This window comes from Nannobrachium achirus, assembly GCF_963921795.1.
Source record: "Nannobrachium achirus genome assembly, chromosome: 6".
Taxonomy (NCBI): domain Eukaryota; kingdom Metazoa; phylum Chordata; class Actinopteri; order Myctophiformes; family Myctophidae; genus Nannobrachium; species Nannobrachium achirus.
Window position 1 is genome coordinate 62,718,000 of NC_137815.1, and position 17,673 is coordinate 62,735,672.

The following is a 17,673-nucleotide window of genomic DNA, read 5'->3' on the forward strand; positions in this document are numbered from 1 at the left end:
GTATTAATTGCATTGGACCTCATGGGTGGTGGTGGCACCAGCCAGGTAGCCAGGGTCATCTGAACTGCTTTAAAACAAAATAAATTACTTTTAGCCAGCTTGCGTTCCAGTGTAGACATGATGACAAGGTGCACATATAACACAATAATGTATCAAATCATTCAGAAGCCTTGATCCTTACATTTAAAATAGCTAAAATTCAGTGTGAGCTAAACAACCCCATCTGCCTCCAGATGAAAGCAATGTGCGTAACTCAACTCACATCTGCAGACCAAATATATGGTGAATATCAGCATATAAAGCAAACCAAAAGCCAGTGGTCCCAGTTAGGTTTCCACCAGTAAAATGGGTGCAACAAATGGGCAATGGAACATTTGTCTTCCGTCTAGTGGGGGGGTTATTGGTCTCTTATAACCACAGCAAAGAGTTAACTGAGCCAATTTGTGGACTAGTTTAAAAAGAATCAAGAGGAAGAGGATAATTATAGGAAAAACCAAGACGCAAGCTTTATCATTCCAAGCATGGTTGAAAAAACACTGACATTTTCAGTGTGACTGATGTTTATGGATTAATTTATGACTCACTTCAATGTGTTTAAGGTAAAACAGGACAATGACAACAACAGAAAACGTCTTTGTTACAAATAAACACTCTCAAAACACATGGGTCCCTGTATATAGGCTACTTTTTGATTTGTTTCTGATTGAATCGAAAAACAAACTATAAAAAAAGTAACACGCACCCACATGCAAATCATCTCTTTGCATGCCCAGACTATCTTTCTTATTAGCAAATATCAAATTATGTGTTCTTTTGAATCAACTAAAACAAGTTTTAAACAACGTAACTGTCCATGATTCAGTGACATGGACTTGTTCGCCGCACACACATAGGTTACATACATCCATGGCTCCACTCCACTCAAATGCTTGCGGGACGTCGGGTAACGCCGAAGTAGCAACACTGTTATAAACTTTTGTGCAATAATAAATTACATTTTCAAACTATTCGAACGTGGATATGAAAGCTTACCTTGTCCCGGCCATTTCCGTCACATTGTAAGGTATGAGGGTGAATGGAGAAATAGAGCCTTTTCGCCTGGTTGTTGTTTTTTTTCTCAAGTTTTGCAGTTAAGTTTAGTCAGCGCTGAGCCTGAGTTGTGTGAACAGGAGACAGTTCTCAGTAGTGAATCCGATATGGAGTCTCCGCCTTTGCACGTGAGTCACAGGACAGGACTCAGACTGGATGGGGGGTCACCCCCCTCCCCTCTCCTCTCCTCTCCTCCCCTCCCCCCAAACCCACACATACAACACCCAGTAGTGGAAAAAGTACTCAAGTAACTAGACTACTTTAAGTAAAAGTATCAATACTGCAAGAAGAAATACTTAAAGTCTCTGTCACAAGTATAAATTCCGAATTCAACATTTGCTTGCGTAAAAGTATAAAGGTATTGGCATAAAAAATGTAGGCTACTTAAAACAAAAGTACCAAAAGTAAAAGTACTCTTTACACATCAGTAGGCCTACTCAGTCCCATTTAAAGTTTTCAACTGTATGCAAATCTTTTGAAAAAATGCAGTTATTTTCAAATGTCCGAAATGTAGGCTATTTAGGGCTGAAGTGGGTGATGTAGGGAAAATGCCCCTTAAGGATAATGTCTATTTTATGACCAATTAAAATACATTGATGTAAATTCAGTATGAACATGTTAGCAATGCTTTTTTATCCAATACACTTATATAGGCACCATGTTGAAACATTAGATACATTTGATGTTACGATGTATCTAAGTGGGTAATGTAGCCTTTATGTTTTGTAATGATAATAAAAATCTACAAAGTATCTAACTAAAGTAACATAACTGTAGTGGAGTAGTACAATATTGCCTCTGAGATGTAGTGGAGTAGAAGTAAAAGTATTGGAAATAATCCAGAAATGTAGAAGTACCTCAAAATACAGTAGACTTGAGTAAATCTACTTAATTACTTTACTCCCCCCACCACCCCCCAACAGTGGGCTGCTCTACTACACCCCCCACCCCAAATCCATTCCCCACACATACTCCCCTAGAGCCAGTGTTGCAGACAGGCCAGTCTAGCCTACTCCTGGCTCAAATTTCATTTTTTATTATTTTTTTGATTAGTGTGTGCGTATATATATACTAGGTCTACCAGTTATTTTTTTCAAAGGGGGAAAACAAGCCCTTTAATAAAAGAATAAACTGTCCATTGTCTGTTTAAAAATCCCATCTACAGATGGTCCCAAACTGCAGTTCAGGTTCCAACAACATGTAGTCTAGACTCTAGACTGGGTAGCGGCATCCTGGGAGATTTGAATGGAGACAGAGACACCTGCTGGAGAGCGGGTAGACTGACATGCCATTTCACAACACTGAGAACAAAAGTAACCATCATGTAATGGCCAAACAACACTTTATTCACAATTACGATAAACACTCAAATCTATAGAAGTTTCTGGAAAAAAATACGAAATAAAAAAAAATCATAGAAGCTAACAAAGGCAGTATGCTAAAATGTCACATCGATAATTACATTGGTTGTGCTGTTCCATCCTCTGCACAGTATACATCCATTCATTTTTATAGGGACCTATCTTTTCACAGTGAACATTTTTAAGTGCTTTCCCAATTTAAGGAAGTGTTTATACTAAAGCCAGTACACCTTTTTTATCAAACGTCTCTAAAGAAGGAAAGGACAACCATACAAAATATGAGCAATGAAATTTCTCAAGCTATGTTTTTCTACCTAAAATGTCATTTTAATCAACCCATATCGTCATAGAAGAGATGTGCCTCTTTAGTATTATAAAAAATATTGTAAACATTTATATTAATTGCACAACATACATTCAAATACATACTGTACTGTACAGCAAGTTTTTATTTCAGTATTGTTATCTTAATAGCACCATGTATAGCAAGCCGAACAAACTATTTAAAACCTCTACAGTGTGGCGTTGACAATACAAACAAATAAAAGGGAATACACTAAATAAGCACTCAGAGGTTTGTATTGTGCCATAGATGGGATAGTGGTTAGTGTAGGCATTTTGAAGGTGTGGCTGCCATGGCGTAGCGAAGCTAATAAGGGCAATCAGTAGGGCAGGCAAAATGTAGGGGCGATGGTGTTGCATCAAAGACATTCATCAACATTAAAGATTAGCTATAATACAAAGAAATGTCAAATATCCATCATTGAGTCCAGACCACTTTACATGTGCACAGACATATCGATGAACATTGAGCAAGGATTTCAGAAATCACATTCCTATTAAGGGCAATCAATTGCAGCTAACCAATATGTGGCAAATAAGACAGTAATTGATACCCAGAATATCAGTGTGTAGCAGCAGAGTGGATGTCTAACGTCTAATTTATACCTCATCGCACAACAGTGTCGCTTGCTGAAAAGAAGAGATTTTCAAGCTGACGACACGACACAATGGCGTGACGAAGTATAAGCCTCATGTCTATCGGTGCTTCGGTTTCCACCTATTTCCACATGACATGAAAGGAAGCCAATTAAAGCCAATATACAGTATACTGTATAATCTACAAGTAGTACTGCGGAAATGAATGTCTGCTTGTGGACACCAAAACAGCCCCACTTCAAACAGCATCCACAGGGCGATACGGGTCCTGAGCGTTGCTGGGGGTGTGATGGGAGGTGTGACTAAGCAAGAGTGTGAATGTGTGAGAGAGAAATAAGAGTCTTGGGGAGCGAGCGAAGTTTCCTGTTGATCTCAACGCTTCTCCCGGTGAGGTGGTGATCAGAGTGTTAGCCGGTCGGTGCCAGCGCAGGCTCTCTCAGAAAACCCTCAAAAGACAATAGAATAGTATCTCGGTTACATTCCAGCGATGTCTGTACAAGGTCCTTGGGTTCTCCCGAACCCCCTCTCTCTCCTCCACCTCCTCTCACTCCTTTGCTGGAGGTTTCCCGAAGTGGTGGGTTGTGGTAGACAGGTGGTTAACCAACCCACCCTTCCCAAATCTGTCCTCTGTGGGAGGGAAGGAAAAACAAATATTGTGTCATTTTGAGGTGTTCACGATGCGCTGGAAACCATGGCTCCAGTTGTGTTGTCTGTTCCTAGCAGCAGCAGTGAGAGAGACACACTTACTAACAAATAAAAGACTGACAACGTATTTCGAGACATCATCAGAGCAGAATCATTGACTAGTGTGTGCAGGTCTTCAGCAGGCACGTGCACACAGACATCAAAGGGGGCTTGAGCCCCTGCCCTTTTATCAGTCTGTAAAAAGTGCCCTCTCCAGACCATGAATGCAGTTTTTACTATGGTAAAAGAAATGCAAATGCCTAATGCCCTCTTTCCATGCCATACCTGAAGGAAGCATTCAAGAGAATTGTCTTGTCCAAACGCTCCTGAACTTGAATGCAGCATCTTATGTCGAAATAACTGCCCTCGCTCAATGTGTAGAAATCCATGCAGTTACGCCACATCTCCAGTATTCACTTGCTTATGCTTAGTTCAGTGTGGTATCAAGTACCGGAAATAGCCGACCTCCAAGCGCGACGCGTTGTGAGCTTGGGGGTCTGCTATTTTCGATATTTTCACCAAAAGGCCCTTTTAGAAATTTCAGCCCCTGCCTATCTAACATTCTCTGCACGTCCCTGGTCTTCAGCATTGCAAACGCAGGTACAATAGATAGTTGCGTTGGAGGAGCACAAAGACATAATGAGAGATGGTGAGGGACGGTGGGGAGGAGGTTTGGGTTATGGAGCGCGTGCTGATGGGCCATCTGACTAAGCATAGGATTGAGCTTGTTTAGGATGGGGGAGCTTTGGCTGAATGTGATGGAACAGATGGGTTATGACAAACTCACAGCGATTTGGAGGAGGGCCTCTTCACTTTTGGCCTCTTTCGACGATGAACTGGCCTGAAGCATGCACAGCACGTTACACGCGTGCATGGGCAGACGCATGTGCATGGGGACACGTACACAGGTACGTATATATACACACACAGAAACATACACACACACATATGCATATCACACACGAGGGCACACACACACACACACGCACACGCGCACGCACACACACACACACACACACACACACACACACACACACACACACACACAGCAGAGATGAGCAATTAGGCTTCATTACAAAAAGGGGAATAGCAGAAGCTGAAAGCAGCCTTGCATGTTGGCGCTCGCTGGCATCCTCATGCATAAAGCGTCAGATAAACCTTGAGTTGTGTGGCAACCTGCTTCTGAGCTCCATTATCTATAATCCAGTCTATATCCAGTTTCATTTTATGGTGAAAGGTGTCTCCACATCACAATCTTGGCAAATAAACAAGCACAAAAATGAAGTTGATTCCACCTACATATATACTGTAAGTTTTAGAATCACTACTTTTGCCCCCTCGCTCACAGAGCACACAGACAACAGATAAAGATGATCAACACGCACTGCTCTTAATAGTTATGATCAGTAAATGCAGAGGACAAATTTCAAAGGTGCAAATGTACAGTGACAAATATCCCAAGAAATGTAAATCAAGGAAAACTACCATAAACTATTTTGCTGTACAACCCACGGTTTTGACAAAGTTCTAAGATCGCTTTAACACTTTCATCACAGTATTAGGAACCCATGGCAATTCAGTACAATTCAGTACAAACATTAAAGAGGTTCAGTTTCACCAGACTATCCCAGTGTATTTTGTTCCTTTGACTCCCCAAATGACTCTCAGCAGGCGGAAACATGACCAAAGACCATCTTGGGAGGCTGTAAACTGTTGTAACATGAATTCCATCTGTGGCATTTGCTAAAGTAATCAGCTTTGGGCAAGGGAAAGATGAGAATACCTGTAGTCGCTGAAGGAGTTTCGCTCTTTTCCTCCTGAAAAAGAGATATGGTATTCATTTCAACCAGAGAACACAACAGATGGTACTGTATGAATCATTTTGTTTCAACCCCAATACACAATATACAAACTAATACAATAAAATACAATACAAAGTATGTATTGTTAGTCTTGCTGACTCACCCTTCTCTGGGTTGCACTGTTTATGTCCCTTGCAGCTCCGCAGCTCCATAAGCTGTTGGTGCATTGAATTCAGAGCGTCGCGGTCCAGTGTGCTGACGCCATTTATCAGCTACAAGCACAACAAGGACAATATTTTCAGTACAGGTTTTGCCAAAACATGACTATAAAGAGGATTTACTGGAGTCGCCACAGGAAACTCCATACCCCCTGTGTTGGAGATAACGGAAATACCATATGAATCATGTTGTGATATCCTGCTGCAGAACTCTTGGAAACTCTGGCACGGGTGATGTACATGTCTGTGTGTGCATGATGATGTGCATGTGTGTTCCTGTGCACAGATTACATACCTGGTACGGGTCAGTGTTGAGGTCAAAATACTCCAGGAAACCAGTAGCAAACTCGCAGAACACAAAGTTGTGCGTGTCATTGATGGTCCTCAGGCACCAGTAAGTGTTGTTGTTGGCACTCGTGCATGCACAGAACGGACCCACTGGCGAGGACAGGGACAGACAGGGACCATACAGGGAAGGAAGGGCGAGGAATGGAAGGAAAAACAAAACAATATTACTAAAGTATTAAAAACACTGTGTGTGTGTGTGTGTGTGTGTGTGTGTGTGTGTGTGTGTGTGTGTGTGTGTGTGTGTGTGTGTGTGTGTGTGTGTGGACAGGGAATTACTACTTAGTGGGTACCTCATGTCCCCACAAAGATAGTACAATCGGAGAAAAAAACCTTGTGGGGACAAATTTTAGTTAGGTTAAGGGTTAAGGTTAGGGTTAGGGTTAGGGTTAAAAATGAATGGAATGTCCCCACAAATATAGTAGACTATGTGTAATGTCCCCACAAAGTAGTAATTGCAAACCTGTGTGTGTGTGTGTGTGTGTGTGTGTGTGTGTGTGTGTGTGTGTGTGTGTGTGTGTGTGTGTGTGTGTGTGTGTGTGCGCGCGTGTGTGTGCGCGCGTGTGTGTGCGTGCATGCGTGTGAGGCTAGACAACGCACACCATGTTTGGGCATAGCTGGCAGCTACACCCATGGCGACGTGGTCCACCCACCCTTCGGCCGGTCCCCCCTATATATATATATACAGTATATACAGTATATATATATATATATGCAATTGTACATTTATGGGTGAAAAAGGTTTTCTACCGTCCTCTTTTCTGATGATGTCAGTCAACTATGAAGGGATGTCCATAATTGGGCATAATCCAGGCACTTAGTAATGTGACGTAACTGTTTCCTAGCAACATTGATTTGCACTTACGTCAGGAATCTTCATTATGCACAAAACCGTTGCCTAACATCAACAGGATTGATACTTAAGATGCCATCAATACCCTCATACCCGTCTACTTCTCCAAAGTGAGTGACACCCACAGCCACAACACTAGAGGGAGCAACCATGATCTGGTACCACCCAAATGTAGAACAAACATGACACCATGGCTTCTTTCAAAATTGGGCTGAAAATACATCTATCAGGACTCAGGAGACCACAAATTGAGGGAAATGTAAATTCCCATAAAGGAGGTGTCATTCACTGTCGCCATTTTTCTTCATTGTACATATAGTGTTTGTATCACTGTCAAGTCAGGGTAACCACACTAAAATATTCCCTTGTATGCCCATATATGGAGACCCTGATGTCATCAATATTAAGCCCCTATCTAAAGCCCCTATCATAGTAGGCACCGCGGTGATAAGCTATCCACCGCGGTGTAGTCTTTTCAAGTCATAAAACTACAACATTGCGTCATTACTCGCGGTGAAGAGCTAGGCGTCTTACTGGTTGGTGTTTTATTCTATGTTGATGAATTGAATACAAAGGACCACAGTGGAAACAAGTCCCCGGCCTAGTATATAGTCCCCAATTTGATTTTATTCAACTTTTTCAACCCTAGCTGAGAGATTGATGAAGCAGAGACCCCCCATTATTTATTGTATCAAAAATGTCATAGACATAGATTACTTCATAGACTCGTTTGACAGCACTATCATCAGTGTTTGTGTAAACTGTAAATGTATCCCCCCCCCCCCCCCCCCTTTACACGTTATCTTTTAAATTAACATTTTCATCTGTAATTTCAGACATTTAACCACTTAAACCCTCAATTCTTGGTTAACTTGAACTTTGGCTCTGTAGTTGGTCTGCTCCCGCTACACCAAACCTGCCCAAAAATAGCAGATCTACATGTGTGAGTTTGTAAATCTGCTATTTCTGGCATATACGTAGTACATTCCCTCCCCTATTACACAAAGATTTGGCGGCCACCCTGTCATAACTCTGAGGACTCCCTAGGGGTCTGGACCCTGACCAGCACTAAGAGTTAAGGCATTACATTTTGTATAACGTTTGGTTCTATTGTGAAACGTGAGGAGTTGTGAGCATGTAGATCAGCTATTTTCACAATTTCTGCCTCTAATATTTGAAAATTTGCCAATGTTTAATTTGTCATTTTAGAGGTATTAAAAAGTCCTTAAATTGTCACTTTAGAAATGTGCATATACCCTCTACACACTTAAACTTTATGTTGGTTTGTTTACTGTTTGTTTACTGTTTACTGAGTGAGAAAACAATGTTGCACATTAAGTTAAACATCTGGGGACCCCCCAAAATAATTTGGGGACCCCCCTGGGGGTCCTGGGTCTGACCCACAGGTTGAGAACCACTAACTTAGACCCTGAAAGGAATTGGATGTAATATCTCACTTGTCCAGAAGGGGGCAGTCTGCCAGTGCTGGTTGTCATGTGTGAAGCAGGTGAGTCCAGGCATGCTGCAGGTGTCATTGTTCCGAAGCCTCTTCAGGAGCTTGCGGAGCTTCTTCCGACGCTTCTGCTCCTTCATCATCCACTGTTTCTTCTGTTTGGACGGCATTCTGATAAGGAAGAAAGAACGTGCAGAGAAAGAGCTTTGCAGTGAGGGGTGGGAGTTTCACAAAACAATTCCCTTCTTAACTGTTTTGAAAAGCATTGAGGTCTGCAGAACTTGGCAACAAACTGCAGTGCTTGTTGAATTGTGTACCTGATTGAGTGGATGCGACCTGCATTGAGCCTGAAGGCTTCCTTGTTCTTGAAGAAATAACTGGAAAGAGAAGGCAGGAGTTCCAGTTGTAATTGACACACACACAAGCGCAGAATCGCGTTTTAGTCAGGAACATTTATGTCTAAGTAGATTTAACCATTTATTACATAAATGGAATACAGTTAATCTTGACGTTAATGGGCTCCGCGTTTGATGTTCCCTGAATTTTGTGCATGCTTTTTGAGCATGCTAAGCAAAATCAGGGAACGCTACGCAATACCCCCCATAGGGATACAATAGCAGAACAATAGCAATACATTGACATGTAACTTAGTCAAAATCACAGTATTTGAGCTTAACAACATTGACATGTGTAACTTAATTAGACAATCACAAGTATTTGAGCTTAGCCAGACTGATCGTGCAAAGGTGGAGCCTGGGGTGGGGGAGGCACTGCAGCTAGCATGCGTGTGTGCGTGCATGCGTGCGTGTGTGTGTGCGTGCGTGTGTGAATAAATGGGGTTAATTCAGTCAGTTTGGTAAGCTGGAGATGGTTTCCATGAACCCTCACCTGGGAGTGTTACACTCGCACTCCTCAGGCCGGACCTTCTTCAAGTGACCTTTGACGTCACGCAGGTTCTTGATTTTGGTCTGCAGGGTTTCGATCTAAACAACAAACGAGAAACACAATTCCACATCTTCGCATGAGGTTCCGGTTAAAACAAATCATATCCACTGAATCTGTGAGAGTGCAAGGAGGAAGAGGATACATGCATCTGAGGGAAAAGAGCAGGGCTGTTACCTCATGCTCAATGTGCAGCTTGTGGTCTTTCCACGCTTGAAGGGATTTGTAGAGACCTCCGTCACACTTAACAGTGTCGTTCATGAGAATGGCACACCTGCCGAGAACGCAGACAGAGAGATATAAAAGAAATCATGGCTTTTACAAGAAATCCTCCACCCATCATTCTCTTTCTGCCCCATCCTCTCTCTCTCTCTCACACACACACACACACACACACACACACACACACACACACACACACACACACACACACACACACACACACACACACACACACACACACACACACAGAGCTCCTACTGAATGTGCAGTCAACCTACCTGTAGGTGACTTTAAGTGCAGCGGGGGGTGTGAGGCTGTTGTTGCTGGGGGGTGTGAGGCTGTTGTTGCTGGGGGTGGGTTTGACGGTGACCTCCATGCCACTGAACTCCTCGTCCTCCTCCTGCCCGTTCCCCACCCCTCCTCTCCTCCTGTCCCTGAGCCAGCTGCTGTTCCTGGAGCCCACGGGCCGGTAGCCCTCCTCCAGGTCCACAGCGTACAGGTCTCCGTCCAGTTCAAACGGTATGGAGCGCGACCAGCGGCTCCTAGGCTCCTTGCCGGTCTTCATCTCTGAGTGGGGGGGACAATAAGTGATACTGATCAAATATTTTCCTACCACAGTTAGTTCCAAACTTGCCTTTTTCAATGCCGGTTAACTAGCAGGCCAGTCTGCTCCTCCGATCAACTCCACACTCAATACTACTTCCTTGTGGTCCTCAGCAATACTCCTGCTAAGTGTGAAGCTGATCAGATGAGCGGTTTGTGAGATAACTGTGCCCACACAGAGCAGACCGGGACAATTCTGGAGAACGGCTCATAAAACCCATTTAAATCCTGACCTAAAAACTTCAAATATTCAAAATATTCAAAAATGACAAAAATATGTTTTGCTATATCAGGGATACCTGTACCTGTACCTAAAGCAACCACTACCCCAAAAGGGGTTCCCGTTTTGAAAGGTAAAACCCCCAAAAGGGGGTCCTCGTCCAAAATTGATTAAGAACTTTACATTGTACAGTGCTAAGGATCCAAGGAAGTGTAGTGTTGTGTGTCCAGTGTCAGTTTTCTGTGCACAAGGGTGCACCAAATCATACACTGGTTGTGGTTTATTTATTCTCACATTTATTCTTTAGATTGTTTCTCTAGAAAACTATCTTTTTTTCCCATCATCACAGTCACTATTTTCTAAACACTGAGATCAATTACAGTAAGGATCACTTGTGAGTTTCTAACTCGGCCACTTGGTGGCAGCACTGACACATCCATTCTACCCATGAACGCTTCAAAAACTAGGAATTTGAGTCGGAGATTAATGGCCCTGTTTTGTAAGGCTTTTACAGGCTTGTACTGGCAAGGGCATTTCAAAGTAAGGCACAAGTATCTTTCAGAACAAAACAAGCTGTATCTATTAATAACTACTGGGCCTGGCAAACTAGTTCACGTGACTGACGGGGGAACTTACTCTTCTTGGTGAGCAGCCTCTTCCTCTTCAGTACAGCGGTCTGTTTGAGGCCCAGGGGGCCACAGTCACAGCCGTCGGAGTTGGTCACGCCACCATAGAGGCGGGAGCCACCAGTGGCCATCAGAGCCTGCATACGCGGGGCATAGAGACTGGCCATGCCCTTGCATTTATACAGCCTCAGCTTGCCAGTCGAGTCCTCCACGCATTGCCACTTCTGTCAGACACAGAGACATAGATGGTGAATTGGGTTAGGTAGGTGTGTGTGTGTGTGTGTGTGTGTGTGTGTGTGTGTGTGTGTGTGTGTGTGTGTGTGTGTGTGTGTGTGTGTGTGTGTGTGTGTGTGTGTGTGTGTGTGTGTGTGTGCAAGAGAGAGACAGAGAGAGAGAGAGAGAGAGAGAGAGAGAGAGAGAGAGAGAGAGTATTATGTGCTTCAGTCGTCATACTGTACTTCATGGGCGGTTAAAATAGGAACATGGATGTCGAAGCAGTCAGGTGCAGGAGTACGATGATAGCTGCAAAAATCTATATTTTACACCCACTGAAATCACTGCACACTGGATGTGTGAGACTAGACATCATCCCATACGCACATCCTCTCTTTCTCTAGTCTAGGCGTCTTCAACAGGGGGTCCGGGACCCCTAGGGGGTCCTCAGAGTTACTAGAGGGGAGCCGTCAAATCTTTGTGATAGGATCATTCTTTTAAATTAACAACTTGAACCCTTGCATCCCTATTCTGAGGAGAACTTTAGACAAAAAATAGCAGATCAAGAGCAGACCAAGTACCGAGTGAAAGGTCAACGCAAATCCAACATAGACTGTTTGGTGTAGAGGTAAAAAAGAGCAGACCAAGTACCGAGTGAAAGGTCAACGCGAATCCAACATAGACTGATGACAGTGCTGTCAAAAAAAATCTATGAATCTATCTACGAAATCGATGAAAATCTCCATCACACATATTATACATTTGGCCTGAAAACGTTGAAGACCCCTGCTCTAGTCCACCGCTCTAGTCGGGTCTTTCGACCTGAGACGCTTGGGAACCACTGTTCTACTCTTCCAGATTGATTGATTGATTGATTGATTGATTGAAGAGTTTATTAGCAGTTTGCAATAGAAAACAAGTACAGTTTGATGACAGCACTACTAACTACTAAAAGGAGATCCTAGTAAGCTTTACGGCTTATTGGACATCCTTGACCTTTAGGAAGTGGTTTTCAGGTACATGGGTATCTTGGAGGTGTAGTGTATCTTGTACACCAGGCCCATTGCAAGATGCTGTACTCTGTCAGCTACTTTGAGCCACCCCACGCTTTTGTGGTGATGAGTGGTAAGGTGGGCCCGAGGAGGAAGACCAAGCATGACCCTAATCAGTTTGTTCTGAGCTGTTTGGAGCTTTAACTTTAAAGCAACTGGGGCATCGCGATACCAAACGAGGATTCCATAAATAATGAGGGGCCCAATAAGAGCACCTCCTAGGGTCTTTTGTGATTTTATAAGATGAGAATACCTGTCCAGGTTGCTGGCAGGAGGTCTGGTACTCAGCCTTCTGACAAAGATCTTTGACCCGCTGATATTTAGGCAGGAAGTTCTCCTCCTGAGCCACTTCCTTCCCGTCAGCCCTCTTGTGCAGTGGCTTCCTGTGCGAAAAAGTAAAGGGTTCGTTTTAAAAGCCGCTGATGCCAACCTGCTACGGAAACTGTTGTCACGAGGTGACAAAAGCTCAGAACGACAACATTTCTGTGAAAGGTCAATCAATAAACTCTTACCCTCTCTCTACCAGGAAAGAATCCCGCCATGTTTTCGCTTTCTTGTTTAACTGGAACCTAACAACAACAACAACAAAAAAACAAGGAGAGAAATCTTTTTTCGTGTCACAGCAGGTGCTGATATTTGGAATGAGCAAACATGTAGTGCATTTTCAAATGTCATGCTTGTACTGCCCTGAAAAGAAAGTGGAGCAACATCATTTGCATTTAGTTTGCAATTTCAAGTCTGACTAAGACAGCACTGAAATGGGAGAAATGTAGTTACTCTTTACCCAGCAAGCACGGTCAGGACCTGGACCAATCAGTGACGTCTCGATTGGGGCCAGATCAAGTCAAGCCATGACTACCGGTAGTCAGATCCGGCCTAGAATATCACCTGATTTCAACCAACATAAATCCTACCCACGAAAACGGACGTCCTGGATTAATCAGAGAGGGTCCGATCAAGGCCAGATAAATATCATAACTAGTCAGATAAGTCCCAGAATATAACCTTATATGCTCATATTTCAACTAACATTACAAACAATCACAATAATCCTATAGTCCATATGACGTCCTGGTAATGACATCAAGATCATCCCCATATGGGCTGTGATTTGGCCTAGTTCTGAATGTCACCGGAGGATGTTATCATAACGTCATCATGACACGTCATTTGGCTTGCAGGGTAGTCTTTAGTTTTTTTATTATTATTTATGATTATCTCATCCATTCAAAAGGTTTGAAATATCATATGTTGACCTGTTGACCGGCCTGTCAGTTTCCAGCAGTTTGAGGATGGACTTGCCATCCATGTCTGAGGGGATGTCAGCTCCAGCTATGTCCAGCATAGTGGGGGCCAGGTCAACGTTCAACACTATGTGAGGGTTACTGCAGGGGAACAAAAGAGACAGCAGTGGTTACAATAAACACTGGGCAGTAAACGTGACCATTGAGGCCTGATACCCGAAGACACAGTTGGAGAAGAGGACATTCACCTGTTTAAAATTCTGACACTGGCGGCTAAAAAAGCAATCACAAGAAGGTGGTTGAAAGAGGCCCCTCCTAGTGAGGAACATTGGTTGGACATTGTGGAAGAAATCAGTCTCATGGAAAAAATTACGTATAACCTGAGGATCAAAGCAGAGACTTACGAAAAGCGATGGGAAAATGGTATTTGTATAAGAGTAAATAGTGTCTTCGCCCCCCCCCCCCCTTTCCTGTGTTGTTGTTGTTTTTGTTTTGTTTTTTGTTATTGTTGTTCATGTCCCTTTCAGGTTTTGCTGAATGTGGTTTTCTGTCTTGGCAGTTTGTTGTTTGAAATAAAAAAAAAGTAAAAAAAAGAAAAGAAAAAAAAAAGTGACCATTGAACTCTTTAAAGGCAACTTCTGAGACATTTTCATGAGCTAGGTTTTGAAAGTATAATTAGATTAAATGTACTACATTCATCAATACTGTCCGAATACAAGCATACCTCCACAAATAACTAATTCCCCCCCCTTTTTTCAAACTAGATATAATGTTACATACTATATAGGTAGATACTAGAGAAGAATAACATAACTTGTCAGTTATCCAAAAGAAATACACAACTAATTCGAGCAAAACTCTTGCCATCTACTGTATATTCCTGTCATTTTCTTGAATATACGCGGGTTACATACTCACAGAGATTTGTTGTATTTATTGTAAGATATTCAAAGGTATTCTGAGGATGCTTGTCATAGTGAACAAAGTAATAACATTGCGTAGCGTGAACCACTACACTGACTACAGCCTCTCAATCATGCACGTGCACATGATTGACAAGTACGTCTGAAAAGCAAGTCAAAAGTAAAAGCAAAGTGTCTATCCCGCCCCCTCACCCCGCATGGAAAGGCACACCCATGTTGTTTTTCACAAAGACTCTAACAGTCTAACATGCGCACCTGCGAAAACAGCCACACCCACATACACACCCACATACACACCCACATACACAAACGAACACACACACACACACACACACACACACACACACACACACACACACACACACACACACACACACACACACACACGCGCGCGCACACACACTTTCACTTCCTCAATACATAATTCACACAATACAGTACATGTTAAAGGACTGCAATGGAAATAAGCCGTTCATAGAGTTCACAGAACTCCCCTGATTAGTCGAGAGATAGTGGTAGCAGAGGCAACCTGCTGCGTGTCTCTCCACATTTCCAGTCAGTCTACCGTATATCTATCAATAATAATGTTGTCATAATCTTTAAAATAGTACTCGGGGTAATAGTACAAGTAGTAGATAGTACATGGGGTATGGCATAGTCAGGTGGGGCATGCATTCTGTTGCATCGTTCCCGAGTAGGCCGGTGCCTACTCCAGTCTTAACCTCGCCCACCAGGCTTAAAGCCTGGTGTTCGTTCACAACAGGCCGTTTGGTTTCCGCCTAAAGCGCGGAAACCACTAGAAGAAGCGGCGTCGCTTTGATTTGGTTCCCTCCCGTTTGTTTCCCCAATCCCTATTAAAATGCTCGAGTAGCCTAGTGTAGTCTTGCCAGTCGCTAAAAGTTGGAATAAAAGATGCATATACCATACAAAATTTTCAAAAGCAAAACTACTCCGCATCAAAGAGTTTATTAGGTAGGCCCTTAAAGTATGTCCTTGAGCGCAGGGGAATATTTTGGGTTAAAACTGAATCCGGTTTGATCTTTCCGGTAAATTGTAGTCCTTTGAGTACTACAACATGACGTTTTGTGGTTTCCGCTCCAGACCGGTTACAAACCCGAAAAGTGAAGTGATCCCAGACTACTCCAGTCTAATCCCATTCATTCAGACAAGAATAGGCAGAATGGCATTAGTGCCTAGAGTCAATGTCCGGTAACAGTCCAGTTTCAATCCCAATTGACCATATTCACCTGGTGGCCATGTTTGAAATTTGCATTGAAACCGGGTGGCAACTGGGGTGGCATTTCATTAACTTAATGGCAAGATGGCCGCCATGTGAATATGGTCAAAGTGTATTCAAGCAAGACACAATCCCTACCAACATGTGTTTCTCTATAGAAGAGCATCAGCTGCTAAATGGTTAAAATGTACATAGCAATATTCTGAGCCCCAACCCACACCCTGATTGTAACATACTCTTGATGACAGTGCCAGTGACATAACTGATTGTCGGGCAGAAAGCTCGTATCTCCAAGTTTCAAATTTGTAAATCTTTTCGCAAAGTAAAGCCCTGCTTCATCAGACAAGGCCATCGCACAAAAGTAGTGAAAACAGCAGCACACATTGTAGATCGACTGTTTTCACTAGTTAAATAATTTTAAAAATGATAAACACAAAACAAACAGTTTTGGACATACAAGGTTTCCACCCAACAACGACGATACACAGTCTATCATTTTCAAATAGGAACCTGCCAGTGACTTACGTGGTCCCCGACTCCACGTTGGGTCCTCGCACATAGAAGGGCACGCGGATGTCGAACTCGTAGGGCATGGATTTGCCCTTGACCAAACCAAACTGTCCGATGTGGTAGCCGTGGTCCGAGGTGTAGATGATGTACGTGTTGTCGAGTTCCCCCGTCTCCACCAACATGTTGTACACCTAAACACAAGAGCAAGCTCAGTACTCAGAGATTCCTCTTTTTTTTTTACAGTAATGGAAAAAAGTAGAAAACCATGTTTGATCATTGAAGTCCCCCCGCCATGCAAGTTTTATGGAACAGGGGTGAAACATTTAGCAAGTGTGTCAGTGAATACATTAAGCGGTAACAGTCAGAGGAATGAGCACAGATCTCTTAGGACTTGGGAGAGTCAGGGAGTGTGTGTGTGCGTGTGTGTGTGTGCGTGCGTGCGTGCGCGTGCGTGCGTGTGCGTGCGTGACAGTGTGTGTGTGTTAAGAGTCTGGATGTATGCGTTTGTCTCTAAGGACTTGTCCACCCACCTTTTCCACACTGTCATCCACAGACAACAGGGTCTGCATCCGCCTGCGCTGCAGCATATTGGTGAACTGCATGTGGACAGGCCTCATTGCACCGGTGTAGCGCAGGATCCAGTGCTTGTCTGGATTCGGGGCATAGTTGTAGCTGGGAGTTCTGAAGGAGGAAGATATGGAAAGTAGGGCTGTCACTATTATTACATAACCGTCTAATCGCAATTATTTGACATAATTGCAATTATTTGACATAATTGCAATTATTTTGTGATAATCGTCATAATCGTTTACATGTTGAAAAATGTTTATATATGTTCAAACATTTACATTTCTTTTGGAAATAGCAGATCTACAAGCTCACAACGCGTCGCATCGCAACGCGTTGTGCGCTTGTGGATCGGCTATTTCCACTATCAACGTTCTTTTTAAAGTGTAAAGTTGTCAAATATGTCCTTCATTTCTTTGTATATTTAGGTTATGTGTCCTATCTGCCATGTGCAACTTCAAAGCCTACAAGCCAAACAGAAATGTAATTGTCAACGACAAAAACACAATTAAATGTAATCGCAATTATTTGAGTGACAATTAATCGTCATGTAAAATGTCATAATCGTGA

General features: G+C 43.0%; 2 protein-coding genes across 8 annotated transcripts in view; both read right to left on the reverse strand.

Annotated features, from left to right (window-relative positions):
• The window catches only part of arhgap46a (Rho GTPase activating protein 46a), a 58,074-nt gene extending 56,927 nt beyond the window's left edge, over positions 1-1,147 (reverse strand). For both annotated transcript variants that reach the window (XM_080727423.1, XM_080727422.1), the window contains exon 1: positions 1,033-1,147. In XM_080727423.1, the coding sequence (XP_080583549.1) occupies positions 1,033-1,046 (14 nt within the window). In that variant the 5' untranslated portion in view covers positions 1,047-1,147. The remainder of the gene's footprint in view (positions 1-1,032) is intronic.
• A 1,376-nt stretch (positions 1,148-2,523) lies between these two features.
• The window catches only part of LOC308286421 (extracellular sulfatase Sulf-2-like), a gene marked incomplete at its 3' end in the record, with an annotated part of 72,802 nt that continues 57,652 nt past the window's right edge, over positions 2,524-17,673 (reverse strand). For 4 of the 6 annotated variants that reach the window (XM_080727428.1, XM_080727430.1, XM_080727431.1 and 1 more), the window contains 16 exons: positions 17,067-17,217; positions 16,552-16,727; positions 13,879-14,007; positions 13,135-13,191; positions 12,876-13,005; positions 11,368-11,581; positions 10,187-10,475; positions 9,864-9,960; positions 9,633-9,727; positions 9,062-9,121; positions 8,749-8,915; positions 6,389-6,531; positions 6,039-6,147; positions 5,857-5,890; positions 4,861-4,914; positions 2,524-4,016 (listed from right to left, as the gene is read on the reverse strand). In XM_080727428.1, the coding sequence (XP_080583554.1) occupies positions 3,986-4,016; positions 4,861-4,914; positions 5,857-5,890; positions 6,039-6,147; positions 6,389-6,531; positions 8,749-8,915; positions 9,062-9,121; positions 9,633-9,727; positions 9,864-9,960; positions 10,187-10,475; positions 11,368-11,581; positions 12,876-13,005; positions 13,135-13,191; positions 13,879-14,007; positions 16,552-16,727; positions 17,067-17,217 (1,936 nt within the window). Of the gene's footprint in view, positions 4,017-4,860; positions 4,915-5,856; positions 5,891-6,038; positions 6,148-6,388; positions 6,532-8,748; positions 8,916-9,061; positions 9,122-9,632; positions 9,728-9,863; positions 9,961-10,186; positions 10,476-11,367; positions 11,582-12,875; positions 13,006-13,130; positions 13,192-13,878; positions 14,008-16,551; positions 16,728-17,066; positions 17,218-17,673 lie in introns of those variants that run through there. The other 2 variants (XM_080727432.1, XM_080727433.1) reach the window with 2 other exon arrangements.